The 15,916-nt window shown below is 53.6% G+C and overlaps 4 protein-coding genes across 4 annotated transcripts; 2 read left to right on the top strand and 2 right to left on the bottom strand.

The window, feature by feature from the left end:
* Positions 1–1,415: 1,415 nt before the first annotated feature.
* Positions 1,416–2,502, bottom strand: CGCA056_v009918 (uncharacterized protein; the record flags this gene model as incomplete). Its single annotated transcript, XM_037325165.1, has 2 exons — positions 1,416–2,019; positions 2,078–2,502. 2 exons carry the CDS (start codon positions 2,500–2,502, stop codon positions 1,416–1,418), a joined length of 1,029 nt encoding a protein of 342 aa, XP_037176240.1.
* Positions 2,503–4,755: 2,253 nt separating this feature from the next.
* On the top strand, positions 4,756–5,727 carry CGCA056_v009917 (uncharacterized protein; the record flags this gene model as incomplete). Its single annotated transcript, XM_037325164.1, has 1 exon — positions 4,756–5,727. The coding sequence occupies one exon, from the start codon at positions 4,756–4,758 to the stop codon at positions 5,725–5,727; it is 972 nt and encodes a 323-aa protein (XP_037176243.1).
* Positions 5,728–7,329: 1,602 nt separating this feature from the next.
* CGCA056_v009916 (uncharacterized protein) lies at positions 7,330–9,678 on the top strand (the record flags this gene model as incomplete). Its single annotated transcript, XM_037325163.1, has 5 exons — positions 7,330–7,382; positions 7,779–8,410; positions 8,472–8,892; positions 8,943–9,234; positions 9,295–9,678. 5 exons carry the CDS (start codon positions 7,330–7,332, stop codon positions 9,676–9,678), a joined length of 1,782 nt encoding a protein of 593 aa, XP_037176242.1.
* A 2,469-nt stretch (positions 9,679–12,147) lies between these two features.
* CGCA056_v009915 (Satratoxin biosynthesis SC1 cluster protein 4) lies at positions 12,148–13,739 on the bottom strand (the record flags this gene model as incomplete). Its single annotated transcript, XM_037325162.1, has 4 exons — positions 12,148–12,601; positions 12,677–13,355; positions 13,434–13,569; positions 13,638–13,739. 4 exons carry the CDS (start codon positions 13,737–13,739, stop codon positions 12,148–12,150), a joined length of 1,371 nt encoding a protein of 456 aa, XP_037176245.1.
* Positions 13,740–15,916: the final 2,177 nt, after the last annotated feature.

Below are 15,916 nucleotides of genomic sequence, written 5' to 3'. Positions count from 1 at the left end.
TTGAAGCTCTGTCATTACGAGATCATGTTAATTGTTTGACAGGATCCTCATAATACTAGAAACGAGGAACTCTTATGGCCTCACAATAAGTAGTCTTAATAACACCGCTCAACCCGTGGCTGTAGTTGGCGCCATATTAGGCAAAATGTCAATAAGTCTGTCGGTCGGGATGTGATGGCGCTGGACGACAAGTCGCAGTTCACTTCCCAAGAAAGCGGGGCTTATCTGAATGCGCTTCTTTTTTCGCCCCCATTGTACGTTTTTTTGTCTTGGAGGGTAGGTCATCCCGTATGGTCCTCGAGTACTGAGAGCGCGTCGTTTCTGGTACCCCTCTGTCGAGTTGCGTAATCCCGGGGAACGGACGTCTCGTCCTGTCCTGTCGAAATATTGTGCAGTAGGGCGCGGCACATGTTTGTCGAGCGGATGAAAACATTCCAGCCAAGTTACTCCTTGAGAGCGACCGAGTCTATTGTCATGGCAGGGGAAAGTCCGACGATGGCGAGGACCGTTGGAAGGCACATGCCGAGCTCCGGAATTCGGTGCCGGTCCGTGGTTGTAGTCGACGAAGATGTGATTTGTTCTCCGATGTTGTCTGCAGTAGCAACCTTTTATGTGAAAAGGTTGATTAAAATCGGCGTCGGTTCCGTGTCGCGCTGGGGCCTTCGTCGAGAGGCTGTCGTCAGTGGAGATCTGGAAAGCATTACACGATCTACTCCATGACCCCCCCATCCCTTTCTACCTTGAATCCACTCACTGTTTGTTGAAATTCACGGGTTTAAAGCCCCATTCAAGATGCTGCGTAAAAGTACCTTGAGGCCTCGGTGTTCCATCCTACAGCCCATGCGCCCTGCAATGCCAGCACATCTCCGGACAGAATGTGAGATTTTAAACTGAATTCTAGCTCTACACTACAGCACAGGAGACCCCTTACCTAGATGTATGTTTGTTGCGTGAAATGCTATCTCTGTTTGAACTTGCCCTTTTGTTATTGTGTAGTTACTTTTGGTTCCATTTGATACGCGGTAAGATCTGATTCTGGCTAGAGTACCTTTATATTATGGCTTATCGGTGGCTATTACCCGCCGCATAAGTCTACAGCAGAGATCCTATCAAGCAGTAGCTTATTCGTAGCTACTGCCCGCCATATGAGTCTACGGCGGGAACTTGAATCAAGCAGGTATTTGTCCACATTCAAGAATCCTGGGTCTGTTGCAGCGACCACATTTTGTCCGGACGTGGCTTTTTGATTTCTACTTGGAGTCTGAAGACGGTTTAATGAGTGAAGAGAAGAACAAAATCACAAACAGTGTGTAACATAGCAAATAACCCCCCCTTTTCTGATCAGATGAAAGCGTGAGTCCTGTTTCAATCCTGTGGCATTCAATCCGACCGGAAGTTCATCGTCGACAGCAGGCCTATTTCTCACCCCAGCTCAGGACCTTGTCGAATTTCATCTCAGGGACAGCGGCAACTCTACCAGTCGAGCCCTTGGCGATGACCTTGTCCTCCTCCTCCGACCAGCACGCACCGCCCTCAACGTCCTCGCAGAAGTGGTAGACCGTCTTGGTGGGCATGTAGCAGAACTTGCGCTCCTCGAGAGACACGAAGCTGGGGCCGACCGACCTTCCGGCCCCACAGAGGCCCGAGGCCGTGTGCTTTGCCTCTTTGCTCTTGACCAGGCGCGTGTCCTTTTCGAAGCGGCGGGCGAGGCGAGCGTGCTGCTTGTCGACGGCGCGGCGCTCCTCGGAGCGGGCGGACGAGGTGGAGGGCTGCTGGCTGAATAGGTCACGCTTGCGGGTCCAGAAGATGACGTCGGAGGGGTCGGGATCCTCGGTGAATCTCAGGACGGGGTCGTTGTTGCAGTAGTAGTCGAGGCCCTTGGTGCCGGAGTCCTTGGAGTATTCAGGCCAGTGGACCTGGATACCGGTGGTGTCGACGTCTCCGTTCTTGTCGACCCAGGCGCAGAAGACGGTCTCGTCAGGGCCGTCCTCCGTGGGGACGTAGATATCCGAGTAGTACCTGGTGACAGGATGTTAGTGGCATGCAGAGGACAGGCTGGAGAGCTTGGGCTACTGACCAGTTACCACCTCTTCCGTAGGCTTCGTCACAACTCTGAGCCCAGTTGCCGATCGTGTTGGCGTAGTTCTGGCCACCCGGGAAGGTCACGGAAGCCCAGGAAATGCAAATGGCATCGTCGTTGCCGGTGAAGAGGGTATAAGTGGGCTGCTGGACAACATCCGAGACGCTAGTCTCGCAGAGGTCCGCGCCGTTCTCACACTTGTTGTTGTCGTTGGTGGTGATGCCGAGGAACCCGCCCTGCTCGTTCCAGCAGCGGACGTCGGGGATGTTCCCGCCGGCATTGCTCAGGGGCGGATCACCAGCTCCGTCAAGGCCGATCTTGAAGGCGAATTTAGCGCTCGGGTTGTCGGGCTCGGGGAACATGTCCTTGAGGAAAGAGAAGATGGTGATGACGCTTCCGACGACACCGATAGCGGTAGCCATGTTGAATAGTGGTGAATGATGGTCTAAGGGTTTCAAGAACGATCTGAACTTGCAAGATGCTTCAGAGCCGAAGACTGGCGGGCGAAGAGGTTCTACTGAGGATGTTCTGCTCGAGTTGCTGATTTTAGAGAACAGAAGTGGTGGAATAAGAGCTTCTTATAGTCGATTCTAGAGATATCTCGTCTCGTCCCACAACGAGGCCCAGAGGTTCGGCGGAATCTTCGTCCTCAGTTCTTCACACCTTCGATTCATCTAGTCCACCGTCACGTCTGATTTCGGTAACACTGCTCGAGCTCAGCAACCTTGGTTGTGCTGACTGAGTGGCGCCATCGCGAGGCGGCTTACATGGAGGATTACAGCTCGCCCCCGAATGATACGAGGTAAAGAGGCACAGAGGTTGCAGTAACGACTCCAACACCTTGCCGTGACGAGCCTGGCTGCCTGGTTCTCTACTCGATCTTCGACCCCTCCTAAGGCGTAGCTGAGAATGAACTGACTCTGGTAACTTTTGGCATGGCTTCCGAGCCGCGTGTTCCCGCTCCGCCGCTCCGCCCGATGACATTCAGCCTCGAGCCTCACAGTCTATATTGGCCGTGCCATGAAGATCGAGATCTTGGCCGGAATTGGAATTCGGTGTGTCTGCGCCAAGTCGGTAGAGAATCCTGCAATGTGCTGAGCCTGCTGGAAACTCCTCCAAAGTTCCGAAAGAAGAAGAGTATGGCCTCAAAACTTGGCTCAATTGGCTTCATAGTCATTGAGAACTTCTGCAGGAGTTGTTGCTGAGCCGCAACGAATCTCGAGAATGTTCAACCCATAAAATAATCATTATACCTGCCAAGTGAACTAGAGTAGAACCAAGTAGTGAAGCCTGGACGTACGATTGGACAGGGTTAATACGACGGGATTCCAAAGTAACCATCCAAGACCCACTCGTCCAGGCAGCAACAGGATGTTGGCACATTTCGAGAGCGACTAAGGCCGCTTATAGCAGACGCTCAGATGGGTATTCTTACAACAGCTATCACACTTCTTGTTTGAAGAATGAGTCTTCGCTATGTTTCAAAACTCCAACACTTATCAGTCGATGTTGTTGATGAGCAAAATAAGTCCCGGCTGTCTCCAAACCCGACGGGCCGTTTAACGTGACATCGATCTCGAAAGCTAATAGAACAACATTTCAAACTAAGCAACTCCACGAAACGGAAGTTACTACCCATCACCCTGTCGCCAAAATGAATGGCCGGTTGTTTGGTGGTGAATGCGCAGAAGACCGGCCATTTACTTTGGAACCCGAGTGCCCATGTCTTGCGGCGCACACGCCAGGAGGCCTCAGAGCCTCCTGATAGGTGCACGTTTACGGACCATGACGTGGATCCAACAGTCACTTATCTGAAATGAGCAGGCGGCTGGATATTACTGCCTGCATCAGGTACCATGGGTCGAAACGCCCGACTCCAAGGGGATTAGGTAAGACTCGATCAGGCGATCCGATAGAGGATGGACGCTCTTTCAGACGTTCCTCTACCTCTCTGACCACCTCCAACACGGCCACATTCCGGGTGAACTGTTTGTTCGAGCCTACAACAATGACAAAACGGGAAAGTGATGTGACCAAAACGGATGAGTTGCAAGGGGTCATGCCGATCGTTTGAGCAGTACGCTCGCGATGGTGGCTTGCATGGGAGCGGCGCGGAGAAAAAGGTGCGGGACGGGCCAAGAGCCAAGAGCCAAGAGCCGAGCGCCAAGAGGTAGGAAGGAATACGCCTTGCTGTGCCGTCGGGGGCACCGGATAATTGACGTAATGTGGAGAGATTTCGGCTGAGTTTTATGTTGCTGTTTGCTTTTGTGAGGTGTTGCATCTCATTTGCCGCGTGTTGGACCTTTTTTCGTATCATTCTTCTTGTCTACCTTCGTCGTTGGCCAAGGCTGTCGCCAAGCGAGGGGTAATCGCTAATGTCGAGGTCGAAAATGATCACACGGCAGTGATGTGACATCATGTTTGTTCCCGCAACCACAAAAGATCCCCGGGAACCTTTCGACCCAAACAGAAACACAGCATACCTCACCCCAGGAAAAAAGAAAGACTTAAGAGCGGGCAAGTCCCAGAAGATTTTGTCAGATATAGACTATCTATAGCGCGGGCAACTCACGTCTACTCCACTGCAACGGAGAAACCAATTCAACCCGACTTAGTACGTACTTAGCAATTGTCTGACTCAACCACCTTTTCAGACTGTTCTTTCCTAAATCACCATGAACACAAGACTCCTTGCTGCTATAGCTCTGGCAACCTCAGTTGCGGCCCAGGACAGAGAGATCTCGTCGTGCAGCGCCCTCTCATGCATCAATTCCGAGAGCCAAGGTGTGTGCTCGTCGGGCAACTCATCACGCTTTGTTGGAGTGGGAATGGTGTCTGAAGTGCTCGGCGTCGCCGATGAGAAGCTTTCGCTTACTCTCGTTGATGGGAGCCCAGATGGCATCCTCGCTAGCCAGCAAGGCTATCAATTTTCAACTCAGACGCTGTATGTCGGCGTGCCAGTCAACTTCAACTACAGCAACCAGGAGGCCGGCTGCGCCCTTATGATGCAGTATCAGGAGCAAACATTTGAGCTGTCTGAAGACAACACGCAAAACACAACTTCTTGCAACTCGGTCATTTCGGACGGTTGTCAGAACAACATAGCAACTTTGGTGGAGCAATTCCGATACACTACGAACAGTCAGAGCAACAACACCGGAAGCGCCTCGTTGCCACGATGCGAGTCCCTAGCGCAGTTCCTCAACACCAACATCCACCGCGAACTGTCCTTCTGTGACCGTTTCGCCGGCCACATTAACATCACCGCAGGCCCTATCTCCGGGGAGGACCTTTCTCCTAGCCCAGTCCAGCTCCAGAACGAGGGTTGCCAGCCCGTCATGCCCGAGAGCTACGAGCTGCGCAAGGTAGCCGAGATGCGGCAGATTCTTCCCACAGGAGATAACAGTGGCCAATCTCTGGGTGGCCGCTCTGGCATGACTCCCGTTTTCACCGTTCTATACGACGATGAGAACGATGACAGCCCAGAGGTGCAGTTCACCTGCATGAAGACGTTCACCGCTGAGGGTGAGGAGATGCCTGATTCGTTGAACGGCGACGACGACAAGAGTGGTGCCGTTTCCACGGGCCATATTGCTACAGCTGCAGTCGCTGCGACTCTTCTTAGTTTTATCTTCCTTCTCGGTTGATCAGCAACATTGGACGGTGCACTTGAAGGCTTTCTAGTTGACCGCGCGGTTATCGATACAGTGAGACTGATCGGGCCATGGCGCTCACAAGTATAAAATGTTTCGGTACTTTGTCTGAAATGAATAATGAAGATTATGTCTTTCAATATCATAAAATTGAGGTCGAATCAAGTAAATAGTCATGTGCGTGAAGAAGTGCGGGTGGAGTCATTCATCTAGTCTCAGCCGTGCTGTACAGGAGACAGCATGCGCCAAACTTTACAACATTCAGCAAGCTGAATGAAAGGCCGGAAAAACTTCATCTCAGTTATGAGATCTCAACATAAGCTAAAACAAACAGGTAGTGTCTATGGGTAGGTAAGCCGGACTGTTCGCACTTAACAACCTTTCTGGTGACCAGCCCATGTATATGGTCGAAGTCCGTCAACCGGGCCACGGTCGGAACAGAGTCTGAACAATATTCATGACGTGGCTGTCCGATGGCTGTCACCAAGCGGGGTATTTGCTTTGACACATGAGGATTTCCACAGGCTCGATTATCGTGGCAATCGCTTCCATGTATTCCACAGCGGAGCCTTATTCACAATGCCTCCAACGCCTAATACTAAATCATTTCATCTCTTACGGAATCTGTTGTTGAAGTACGTGCTGTTAATTACGAAGAAGACATTGATGCAAGAATAACAGGGTGCTCGAGGTTATGGCTCCTATCGTGACATATTGAACGGCCTAAGTCAGTAGCCAGATGACGGAAGCGACTTTCTGCTTGAGCATCGATCAGACGCATCCTGGTGCAAACCAACATTGCTTTACCTAACCATTTGGTGGAGGCGGTGCTCCAAAGAGTACATGCATGCCACGACCCGGAATTGATCATCTGAAGGGGATCAGTCGCGTAGACGCAATTATCCCTAGCCGCAAATTGGCTAACACACTAGTTGTATCCCGCAAAGATACTTACGCTGAACCGGATATGAGTCTGAAGTCATGTTGTGAGCAGGGCAAAAAGTGCACCCATTCAGACCTCAGAGTTTGAGATTTTGGCTTTCGGTGATGATGTAGCTGACGGTCGATGCGTAAGGAGCATCCATTCATTGCACAGAAATCAATAGTATGTGAGGTATCTATTTACGCTGCAATCACCACACTTCGCAAGTATCGGTTGGCTTTGTTCAGCATATGTTTGCAAATGTGCCAGTGCTCTTCTGCGTTCTATGACACATGGGCTTCCATTGGGACGATACCTCTACAAAACAGCACTCTTTTTCGCAGCCAATCCCAGTTGCTGATTATGCGTGCACTGCAACCAGTCAAACGTATCCCTATCATGATCGCGGCGCCAGCCAGGATAACAAGGGCCTGGCGCCAATGGGAAATCAGCCGAAGCATCCGTCCACTCTGCCATAATTGGCACACCGAGTTCACTTCCCGAGAAAGCGGGGCTTACCGAAGCCGAACATGCAAAAGTTCGGCCAGTCGCCCCTAATCATCCCCCTCCAACGTCCACAGTGTCGGTCAGACGAACCTTTCTGCTCTTCATTCATCTGTCTCGGAGTCAGTTGTCTGGGCGTCATTGCTCACTTTCGGAGGATTCGTTTAGATATGGCCGACCGGGGTACACCGCTGCGTTACCGCAAGAACGGCCGCCTTCAGGCGTGCGACCCCTGTCGCCGGCGGAAGGTCATCTGTGACCATGCCCGTCCGATCTGTGGCAGTTGTCGGAGACGGAGGAAAGCCGGAACATGTGAGTACACGGCCGGCTCGCCGGCGTGGATGCAATCTCCCAGCACGCCGGCACCAGATCCGGGTCAGCTAGGGCCTCCTACTTCGGACGGAGTACCGGAGCAGCATCTTACTGGGTCGACTGCCGTTGAACAGCCCACACAAACAGACCAAATTGCGGCCAGAAACGACCTTATAAACTCCAATTCCCAAACCCATCAACACCGGAGCCCACATGCTGAAGTCACAGCTTCTGGGCATCTTGGGTTCAACTCATTCGGCGATATCTACAGAGAAGTGGGAGACAGCTTGTCTGACCACGACAACAGAGCAGCTGGAACATCCAGAACCGATGGTGCCACAGTCGGAAGTACTCTGGCAACACCTTCAAATGGTATCACTGAACTGCCGCCGTCAACAACAACATTAGAGACATGTCTCTTCGTCTTGCAGAGCATACCCACCGAAGACAAAGGCCAAGCGCTCTTCGCAGCTCACTTCGATCCCCATGACGCTTTTGCTCGTCCAGTCGCCCAACGCGCCCTCGACTGTTTGTATGCCACGTACGGAAGCTACCTCGGCACGGTTCGAGACGACGCCCAGCTGTCGGAGTTGACCCGCATCCTGTGCGCCAACACTGCGAAGCCGTTCTCGGAGAATGAAGCCGATCCCGAGAAATGGGTGGCCCAATTCACCGGAACGAACGTCAGATGGGAGACGCTCGGGATACTTTACATTTACTGGGAGCTGAGCTCTAGAAACAACCACCTCGTTCGCCCAGAGACCAAGCCGCCTCCGCCCGGGGGTCGAGTTGCTGCGTTTCGACAACGAGATGTGTATAGAAAATGCATCAATGACTGCCAAGCCTTGGCGAGACGAGCTACTGAGGTCGGCAATACTCTGCTGCTGTATGTGTACTGGAAGCGGACGATTGTCGCATCCATCGTGTCGGGGGATACCAGTACGTGTTTTTACCTTTTCATCTCATGCCGTTCTAGACTCACACTAAACTTCTACTACAGGCCTGTCGTGCTGGATGTATAACGGTGAAGCAGTCTCTCTAATGACCTTCCTCGGCCTACACGTCAACTCAAATAAAGGCGTTTACAAGCCAACATTGGCAAGCGAAATCAAGAGACGGCTCGTATACAAGATTTTCGTGATCGACAAAGTTGTCTCTTCGATAACGGGACGGCCTCCTCTGCTTAGCCGACGTTACATGCTAACACCCCCGCCGCTGGATCTTAAGGACGATTACCTGGTGGCAGACGAAGAGACACTAGCGCGTGCGGTTGCTTCTCTGGATAGCAATGGTTACAACACGGACGGAGCAGCTTACTCCATTACGTTCTGGCGGGCTCGCGCCCAGCTCATGATCATTCGAGACGAGATCTTCGAAATATCTCTCGGCGTTGAGGGGGCTACTTCTGTGGAAACTCTTTAGTAAGTCAATGGTATGAATTGGCCGGTAAACTGAGCTCACATACACCTAGTGCTCTAAAGAGCAGAGAACTACAAGCTGCAGCAGACATGCCGTTGGTGCTACAGTTCAGGGAGGCGGATGTGCGTGACCCTGACGTCAGTACCGACATGCTCTACCCCAGAATCCTCATGCGCCTGGAGCATCTCCAAAACTTGTTCTTCATAGAACGACTCTTGCGCCGCCATGGTTGTGCCAATGAGAAGGATCTTCTCGCCGTGAGCTACGACTTGACCACCACCACCATGCTCTTCTGGACGAACATGGATGGTCTCGCCATGGTGTACGAGGATTTCAAGTGGTTGGTGAGTAAATGGCCTCTTCCTCGCACCGTGTGCAGGGAAATCACTAACGCGGCTTCTAAGGTCATGGCATATGCAGCCCCTGGCGGAGGAATCCTCTGCCTCGAGCTCCTGAAACCGACTGTTACCCTCAATGAACCTAATGGTATCACTAGTGCCAATGGCGAGAGTGTCACCCGGTCCAGCATCGTTCAGCTGCTGAGTCTGCTTGTTGGGTTCCTAAACTGGGTCAGTCCAAAGGAGGCGAATGGCAACATCTGCGCCAACTGCAAGATCATTGTGCAAAGGGTGTTGGATCAGGTGCTCAATGTAGCGCCTAGCCGGGATGGTCCGTTGGCTGATTTCTTGGAATGGGATTTCTCGACACATTTGGACTTCAACTTTGATTTGCTGGACACGTTTGAGTGGACACGACCGGAGTTTTCATGGACGGACTTGCCTCCTTAAGGACTTGGTTTTGCACTAGGAATACCGAGGTGACGTGCGATATTGCTCAAACTCGTCATGGGCGACCTAGCGGCTAAGACACCACGACTCATTAAACCTCCTTCCTTCGAATTGGCGGGCACGTGGGAAGCTGGTATCAAGATCAACATCGCGCGGACTCAGGTAATGCGTTTGTTAGAGAGCTTTCCACGCTATAGAACGAGCTTACATAGTTCATTCTGCACACGCGATTGCAACCCATCTCATGGGCTTGAACATGGGTTAAGAGTAGTGCTGCTGTTTCGTAGGCCTAGCTGATTGTTGCATGTGTGACTGAAGGAGATGTAATTTTTACTATGAATCGACATGCTGGAACACCAGACCAATAGCTCACCCTCGCCATGTGGCACTTAGTGGAAGCTGCCAGATATGGTCGTGTTTCTTACTACCTAGAATCATTCACATTGAGTATCATCATCCCTTCGCGGATGAGAATATCCGCACTTAGGCTACGACGATCATGGAGTTCTGAAGGTCAAAGCGGTCTTAATAATGTAACCCAGGAAATACTCATCGGCTATATTCCGCTCTTAGATCTCGGTGTCCGTCCGTTAAGGTCTGGTCGTATAGCGTCGGTAGATGGACCGCCCGAAGTTGGCGCCGCTAGTTAGGTTGGAACTAGCAACGGTTGAACGTGCTCATTCACCACGTTCGTGATGGGCGACTATTACAGTGTGGAAAAAAGGTGCGGACATGGAATATGCGTGTTCTATGTTGGGTTATTTCCAAAGCCTGGGGATCTCTTGCATCGTGTCCTCCTTTTGACAATAGGATTGATGCCAAGGGCACAATTCGTTATCAAACGCCCAAGACTCAATACGCCGTAGTTACTTCAGGAAAATACGGTGTGAAAGACTGTGTCAGAGTGCCTGTAAGCCCCTGTCTAGCTGGCGAAGAACTGCCCGGTCATTGAACATGCACGGTGCCATCCCTGCATATTCCCAAAAGGACGCCAACCCAATCTTGCCATGATCTTCACCTGTCCCCATCTTCTTCGGAAAAAGATCGAAAATAACATCTCCCTTTGATCGCCAACACCTCCCCACGTGTGTGTCCCCTACCGAGGCTTCCGCGGCTCGGAATACGTGACTCGATGACGCGCCACAATGGAATGAGGAAGACCATCACGGCATATCCGCCGATCGACCCCCGAGCGTTCGGCAGTCCGAACAACGGCGACTGCGGCGCGGCGCGCAGCGGCGAGCAGTTTCGGAGACTCTTCGGTCGGAGAGACGGCACGAATCGTCTGAAAGGGCGAACCTTCAGCACAGCATACCTGGACCTTGCCGTCGATCAGCCATGGACCGCCGAGACATCTGTCTCTCTTGCCCACCATGTCCATCAATAGCTCCGAACGGGGGGGTTCCATAGGGTTGACGACGTCCTACGTCGGCAACTGTTGAGTACCACCCTCCGACACACGTCAATGCAGATCCGGGCAGAGCTGCCATGCCCTTTCCGCCCGCCAGGACCTTCTCAGTCGCTTCTTGTCGCCCTAGGACAGTCGCTGCCGGATCGCCGTCTTGTGAAGAATTCCCCTCTGGCTGAGCTGGTCGCATCGGCTCCCTCTCGCGATGGCGCATTCTGTGTGGCTTGTCTACCCGACCGGCTGCCATCGCCTTGCGACGAGATGTAGCATCATGCCAACGGGCACCGTGACAGTCGCTTGACGATCGTATTCAGGGATGGAAGCGAAGAAGCAAAAGACGCCGACTCCATTGTTCTCCCTTCAAAAGATCAGCGGTGGTTAGACACTCGCTGAACGGCCCGCGCTGTCCCTGAAGGACTCTAACCGGCTGAATGGGAATCGCAGGCCAACGTCGGGGTGTCCTACAGGGTGGGCGGGCGATGTCACCAGAGAGAGGCTGGACAGCAACAGCAACGATACCTATTCGCGCACCGCGCCGATGCGACCTCAGAGGAAGATCCACCAAGTTTGTTTCAACGAGTGCATTCTCCTTTTCTGTACGAACATGCGCTACAACAGACTTGTTGGTCTAGATCTTGCGCTCAAAGTCGGCCAAGGAGCCACCATTACCCGTCTCAGGCTTATTTCCGATGCAGCTGTCTTGCATGGCATGTTGCTGACGCTCTTGTTACCGATCACACGACAAGAAAGGGGTCCGAGCGGGCCATGCCCAACACAGCAGTTGGCAGCTGGACGCTGGAACTGAAGCATCACGATCATCAGGAAGCCTGTTAACCTGAAGAGCCACCATCGCCGTTCGTATCAACGACGCACGCCGATCTAGCATAGCAGCAAGGGACTAGTCGCTCTTTGGATCGATTAGAAAGTCAATTACCGTGGGGTACCGTGGTTCCCTCACGCGCTATTGTGGTATCCGTCAAAAGAATTACAAGTGTCATACGTGTCGTCAATTGCAAAGGAGGGCGACGCCCATAAACCCGCTAACAAAGGAAAGCAATCCGTCAAAACGGCGACCCGCTCCTCCCCGTCTTCGAGCTCGATGCCTCTAGCTCCCGCATGTGCACTAGGCTAGTTTCGTCGTGGTAGTCGACGGTGTACTCCTTGGTGTACATGATGCCGTTGGGGCTGGAGAGCCCGGACTCGCGGTCGATCGTCTTGATCTTGGCCTCGTTGCCAAAGGTGCGGGCTCTGCTGCGTCCGGTGGTGCCGCCATGGTTGCCGCTCGATTGGATGTAGTACTTTGCGGCGGCCGAGGTGCCGCGCCGCGTGGTGCCGAGCAGCTTGGGGAAGAAGCCGACGAGGATGATGCGGACCGAGGGCATGCAGGCGCAGATAATGCCCGTGTTGATCTCGACGGTGGACCAGGTGGCGACTTCGAACTGGTCCCATGTCGGGTTCTGAGACTTGGCGAAGGCGACGAGGGACTGCAGGCGCAGGATGCTGACGACGGTGACGCTGTGACATGTATCAGCATACGTGCCCCCATAGCCCGAGACGTTTGGGAGAGAGAGAGACGGGATGGCGACTTACAAGGTGCCGACGAAGAACATCATGGCGACTCCAATCTTCTTCTTCCAGTGCAGGTTGAGACTCTTAATCTGGGAGAGGGGCAGCGCGAGCATCCAGAAATCCAGTACGATCGAGATGCCGGCGTTGGCCCACGCAATGGCGTTGATATCCAAGCACGTTCCCGGGGTCTCTCCATCCCATTTGGTCCAGTAGAAGCTGATCGGGGTGCATTGGAAGACGGCGACGAAGATGAAGGTGAGGCCGAAGACGGCGTTGAACGCGACTGTTCCCCAGATGAGCTTCTTGCACATCTTGTTGTGAGAGAAGATGCGCATGTAAAAGAAGAGGAGCGACATCTTCAGCAGCGTCACTTGGGCGAAGTACATGGGCTCCATGACGAAGAACCAGTACCCAAAATCAGTGATCCTGTCGAACGGAACCGTCCAGATGTCCCTGCCGAGTCCGTTTCCTACAAAGCCCACCGAGTTGATCACAGTGCCGGGAATTCCTGAGCCGAGGGTGATGAGGATGAAGTAGTCGTCGACGCCGAGGTCTCCCATTGTCGCGAAGATCTTGTGAACTAGGCGGATGATAACGAAGACGCCGGAGAGAGAGCCCATCGTGATGGAGATGATGTTGTACTGCGTGGAGCGGTCTCGAACTGGCGCGCCGCATGTCGTCTGGGTGAGGTTCTTGGTCGCTGCGAGGGCAAGGTTAGCCGATGGTTGTTCGAGCTTGCTGGTATTTTTTGACTTCAGGTTCCCGGAAGTTTACTGACTGAGTGCGTTGCGGAGGGTGCAGTTGGCCAATACACAAACTTCAACTTCGGCCTGCAAAGGAGCGTTGGTGCAGATACACGTCTGGTTGGTGACTTGGCAAGGCGAGTTCAGGACCGCCGTGACGAGGCATGATTGCTGTTCTTCCCGTTAGTCTCACGAGTCTTTCCTGGGCATGCCGTATACGAGGTTCGAGATTTACATACCGCACAGGTCGGCAATGCAGCCACGGCCGCAAGGGCATCGCTTTGGGCCGCGACGCAGCACAGCAGCGCGGCCAGTGACAGGAACAGCGAGAAAAACCTCATGGCGGGGTATCGTCGGGTTGGTGAAGGGACGAGAGGAAGGCCTCCCTCTTTCCAGAAGGGTTCGGGGACGGGAGGGGACGGGAGAAACGGTCGTCTTGAGGCGCTAGATATCTATCCCGTCGACCATGGCGTAGCGTCTGAATCGGTTCGTCTCTGTCGTGATGGAGGCGTCAAAGTGTTTTTTCCTCCCTACACCAGACTAAAGAAGGGGGGGACGGAAGGGATTAAGGTTGTCGTGAAACGCTCTTCGGGCTCAGTCTTAGTCAACAAGAAAGGCCACTTGGGACGAGTCGTCTAGCGACATGCCAACACGGAGATGATGCTGGATGCAGAACCGGGATGCAGGAAGGACGTCTGCAGGTTCGGTCCACTTGGGTCAACGCCACAGAAGACCAGTGTGTTGGTAGCGTGGCCGGTCTAGTCGATACACGGTGGTCGCCGTTACACATCACCGTCGTATGACGGCCGTGGTCTGGCAACGGCGCCGGGCCCCTTTTCCCCCTCTAGAAGCTATTAGTGTTGAGACATGCACAAACTGTAGGCGGGAATCTGGTACGCCAGACAATGGTGGCGGTGGTTGAGGACGGTTGTGGTTCTCGTAACCGAGGGACGTTCGACCAGCATGGCTAGACAAGAAGCAGGATCCTGGCTCCTAGCCTCGGGCGTGGCAACAAGGCACCCAGGACGGCAACCACATGTGGCAGGCGAAGGCTGCTCCATGGAGAGTGAGACTGTGATACACTGACATGCAGGAGGCTCCCCGTCAACGTGGGATAGCAGCGGACCGAGGCCGCGACTGGTCTATCGTCCGTCCATGGTCGGGTAAGGGACCAAGGGCCTCAAGGGCGCCCCTCGAGATTGATTGAACATGGAGGAAAGAGCCCACCATCTGTGCCACCCGCCCACATATAACACACATACAGGTATCTTCAGGAAGGAAAAGAAGAAACTCCAGGAGGAGACGGCGGCCCAGGCACGCCGGAAGACCACAGCCAGGGCAGGGCCAGGGCCAGGTAGGGGCCGGGTGGGTGATCGTGCGCACGCAGGGAACAACGGCTCGCCAGGGGGGAGAGAATATCTCCTTGAATTCATCGATGGAGGAGAGAGGGGCGACCAGCTCGCTGCAGCTCTCGTGGTTTGTTGTGCAGCGCATCTCTCATGCAGGGGCCAGCATCCCGTCGGCACTACGATGCCATAGTCTGGACTCTTTTTTTTCCTTGCCTGGCTGTCTGGCTGGGAAGCGGGCCCGTCTTGTCAACCATTCTGCGCGGGGCAGCAGAGAAACCCCGAAAGGACCGACGTTGTGGTGTTGTCTCAGTTTTAGGAAATACTAGTTCATAAGAAACCCAAGAAAAGACAACGTACGGCGCAGCAGCAGCAGCGCAGGGAGAAAAGCTTCTTTCTGGACGCGGAAACTGGCCGAGAGAGGTGCGGCCCAGATCCGGCACTGCAGAGCTGAGGCAAAGCTGAAGAAACGCGGCACCAACGGTTTCCTGGAATCCCTCGGCAAAGATGACGGGCTGCAAGCCTCCCGTCTCCAGAGCATGAGAAGAAAGAACTAAAGAAAGAGACAAAAACGTGGCCGCATACCTACTGTGCCGCGCAACGCCAAGGGCTAATGAAAGCGACGGACGTGCAGCAGTTGTATGGGAATAAGAAACGTCCGAAGAACTGCCAGAGTTTTGTGTGACGGCTTTAGAAACGGCATCGAAGGGCTCTGGAAAACCGCCCCCGACGCAACGCAGCCAGCAATTGGAAGCCTGAAGAGGCGCCACTGCTCGCCGCGCGCCCCCGGTCTTTGGGTGCGTCTTTCAATCTGCTACCCCCTTGGGACGTTAGCCCGGGCGAGGATGGCGTCGCAGTTGGCCGGTGCTATCCCTATCCTGGTGGCACATCCGGCACGCTGTGAGTGTGTGGAGAACAAGATGGAGAATCAAAGCCAGCGGCGGGTTGGCAAGGTTCACTGTGAGCGAGCAAGAAGAGAGGAGCAGAGGGTCTGACCGGTTCGTGACGCTATTGGTGGCTCGCGCCCTTTTTTCTCTGGGTTGTTGTTCTGGTTTCTGTCTGGTCTCTGCTGCAGGATCAGACTTGCGACTGAAAATGCGATCAGCTTCGGGAACTTGTTGGGACGGGGGATAAATGAGGTGCTGCGCGACGCAAGATTTCGGCCCTATCGC

The sequence above is a fragment of the Colletotrichum aenigma genome (assembly GCF_013390185.1).
Source record: "Colletotrichum aenigma strain Cg56 chromosome Unknown KSG_Cg56_contig06, whole genome shotgun sequence".
In the NCBI taxonomy this organism is placed as follows: domain Eukaryota; kingdom Fungi; phylum Ascomycota; class Sordariomycetes; order Glomerellales; family Glomerellaceae; genus Colletotrichum; species Colletotrichum aenigma.
This window is presented reverse-complemented; position numbering and strand designations above follow the sequence as displayed.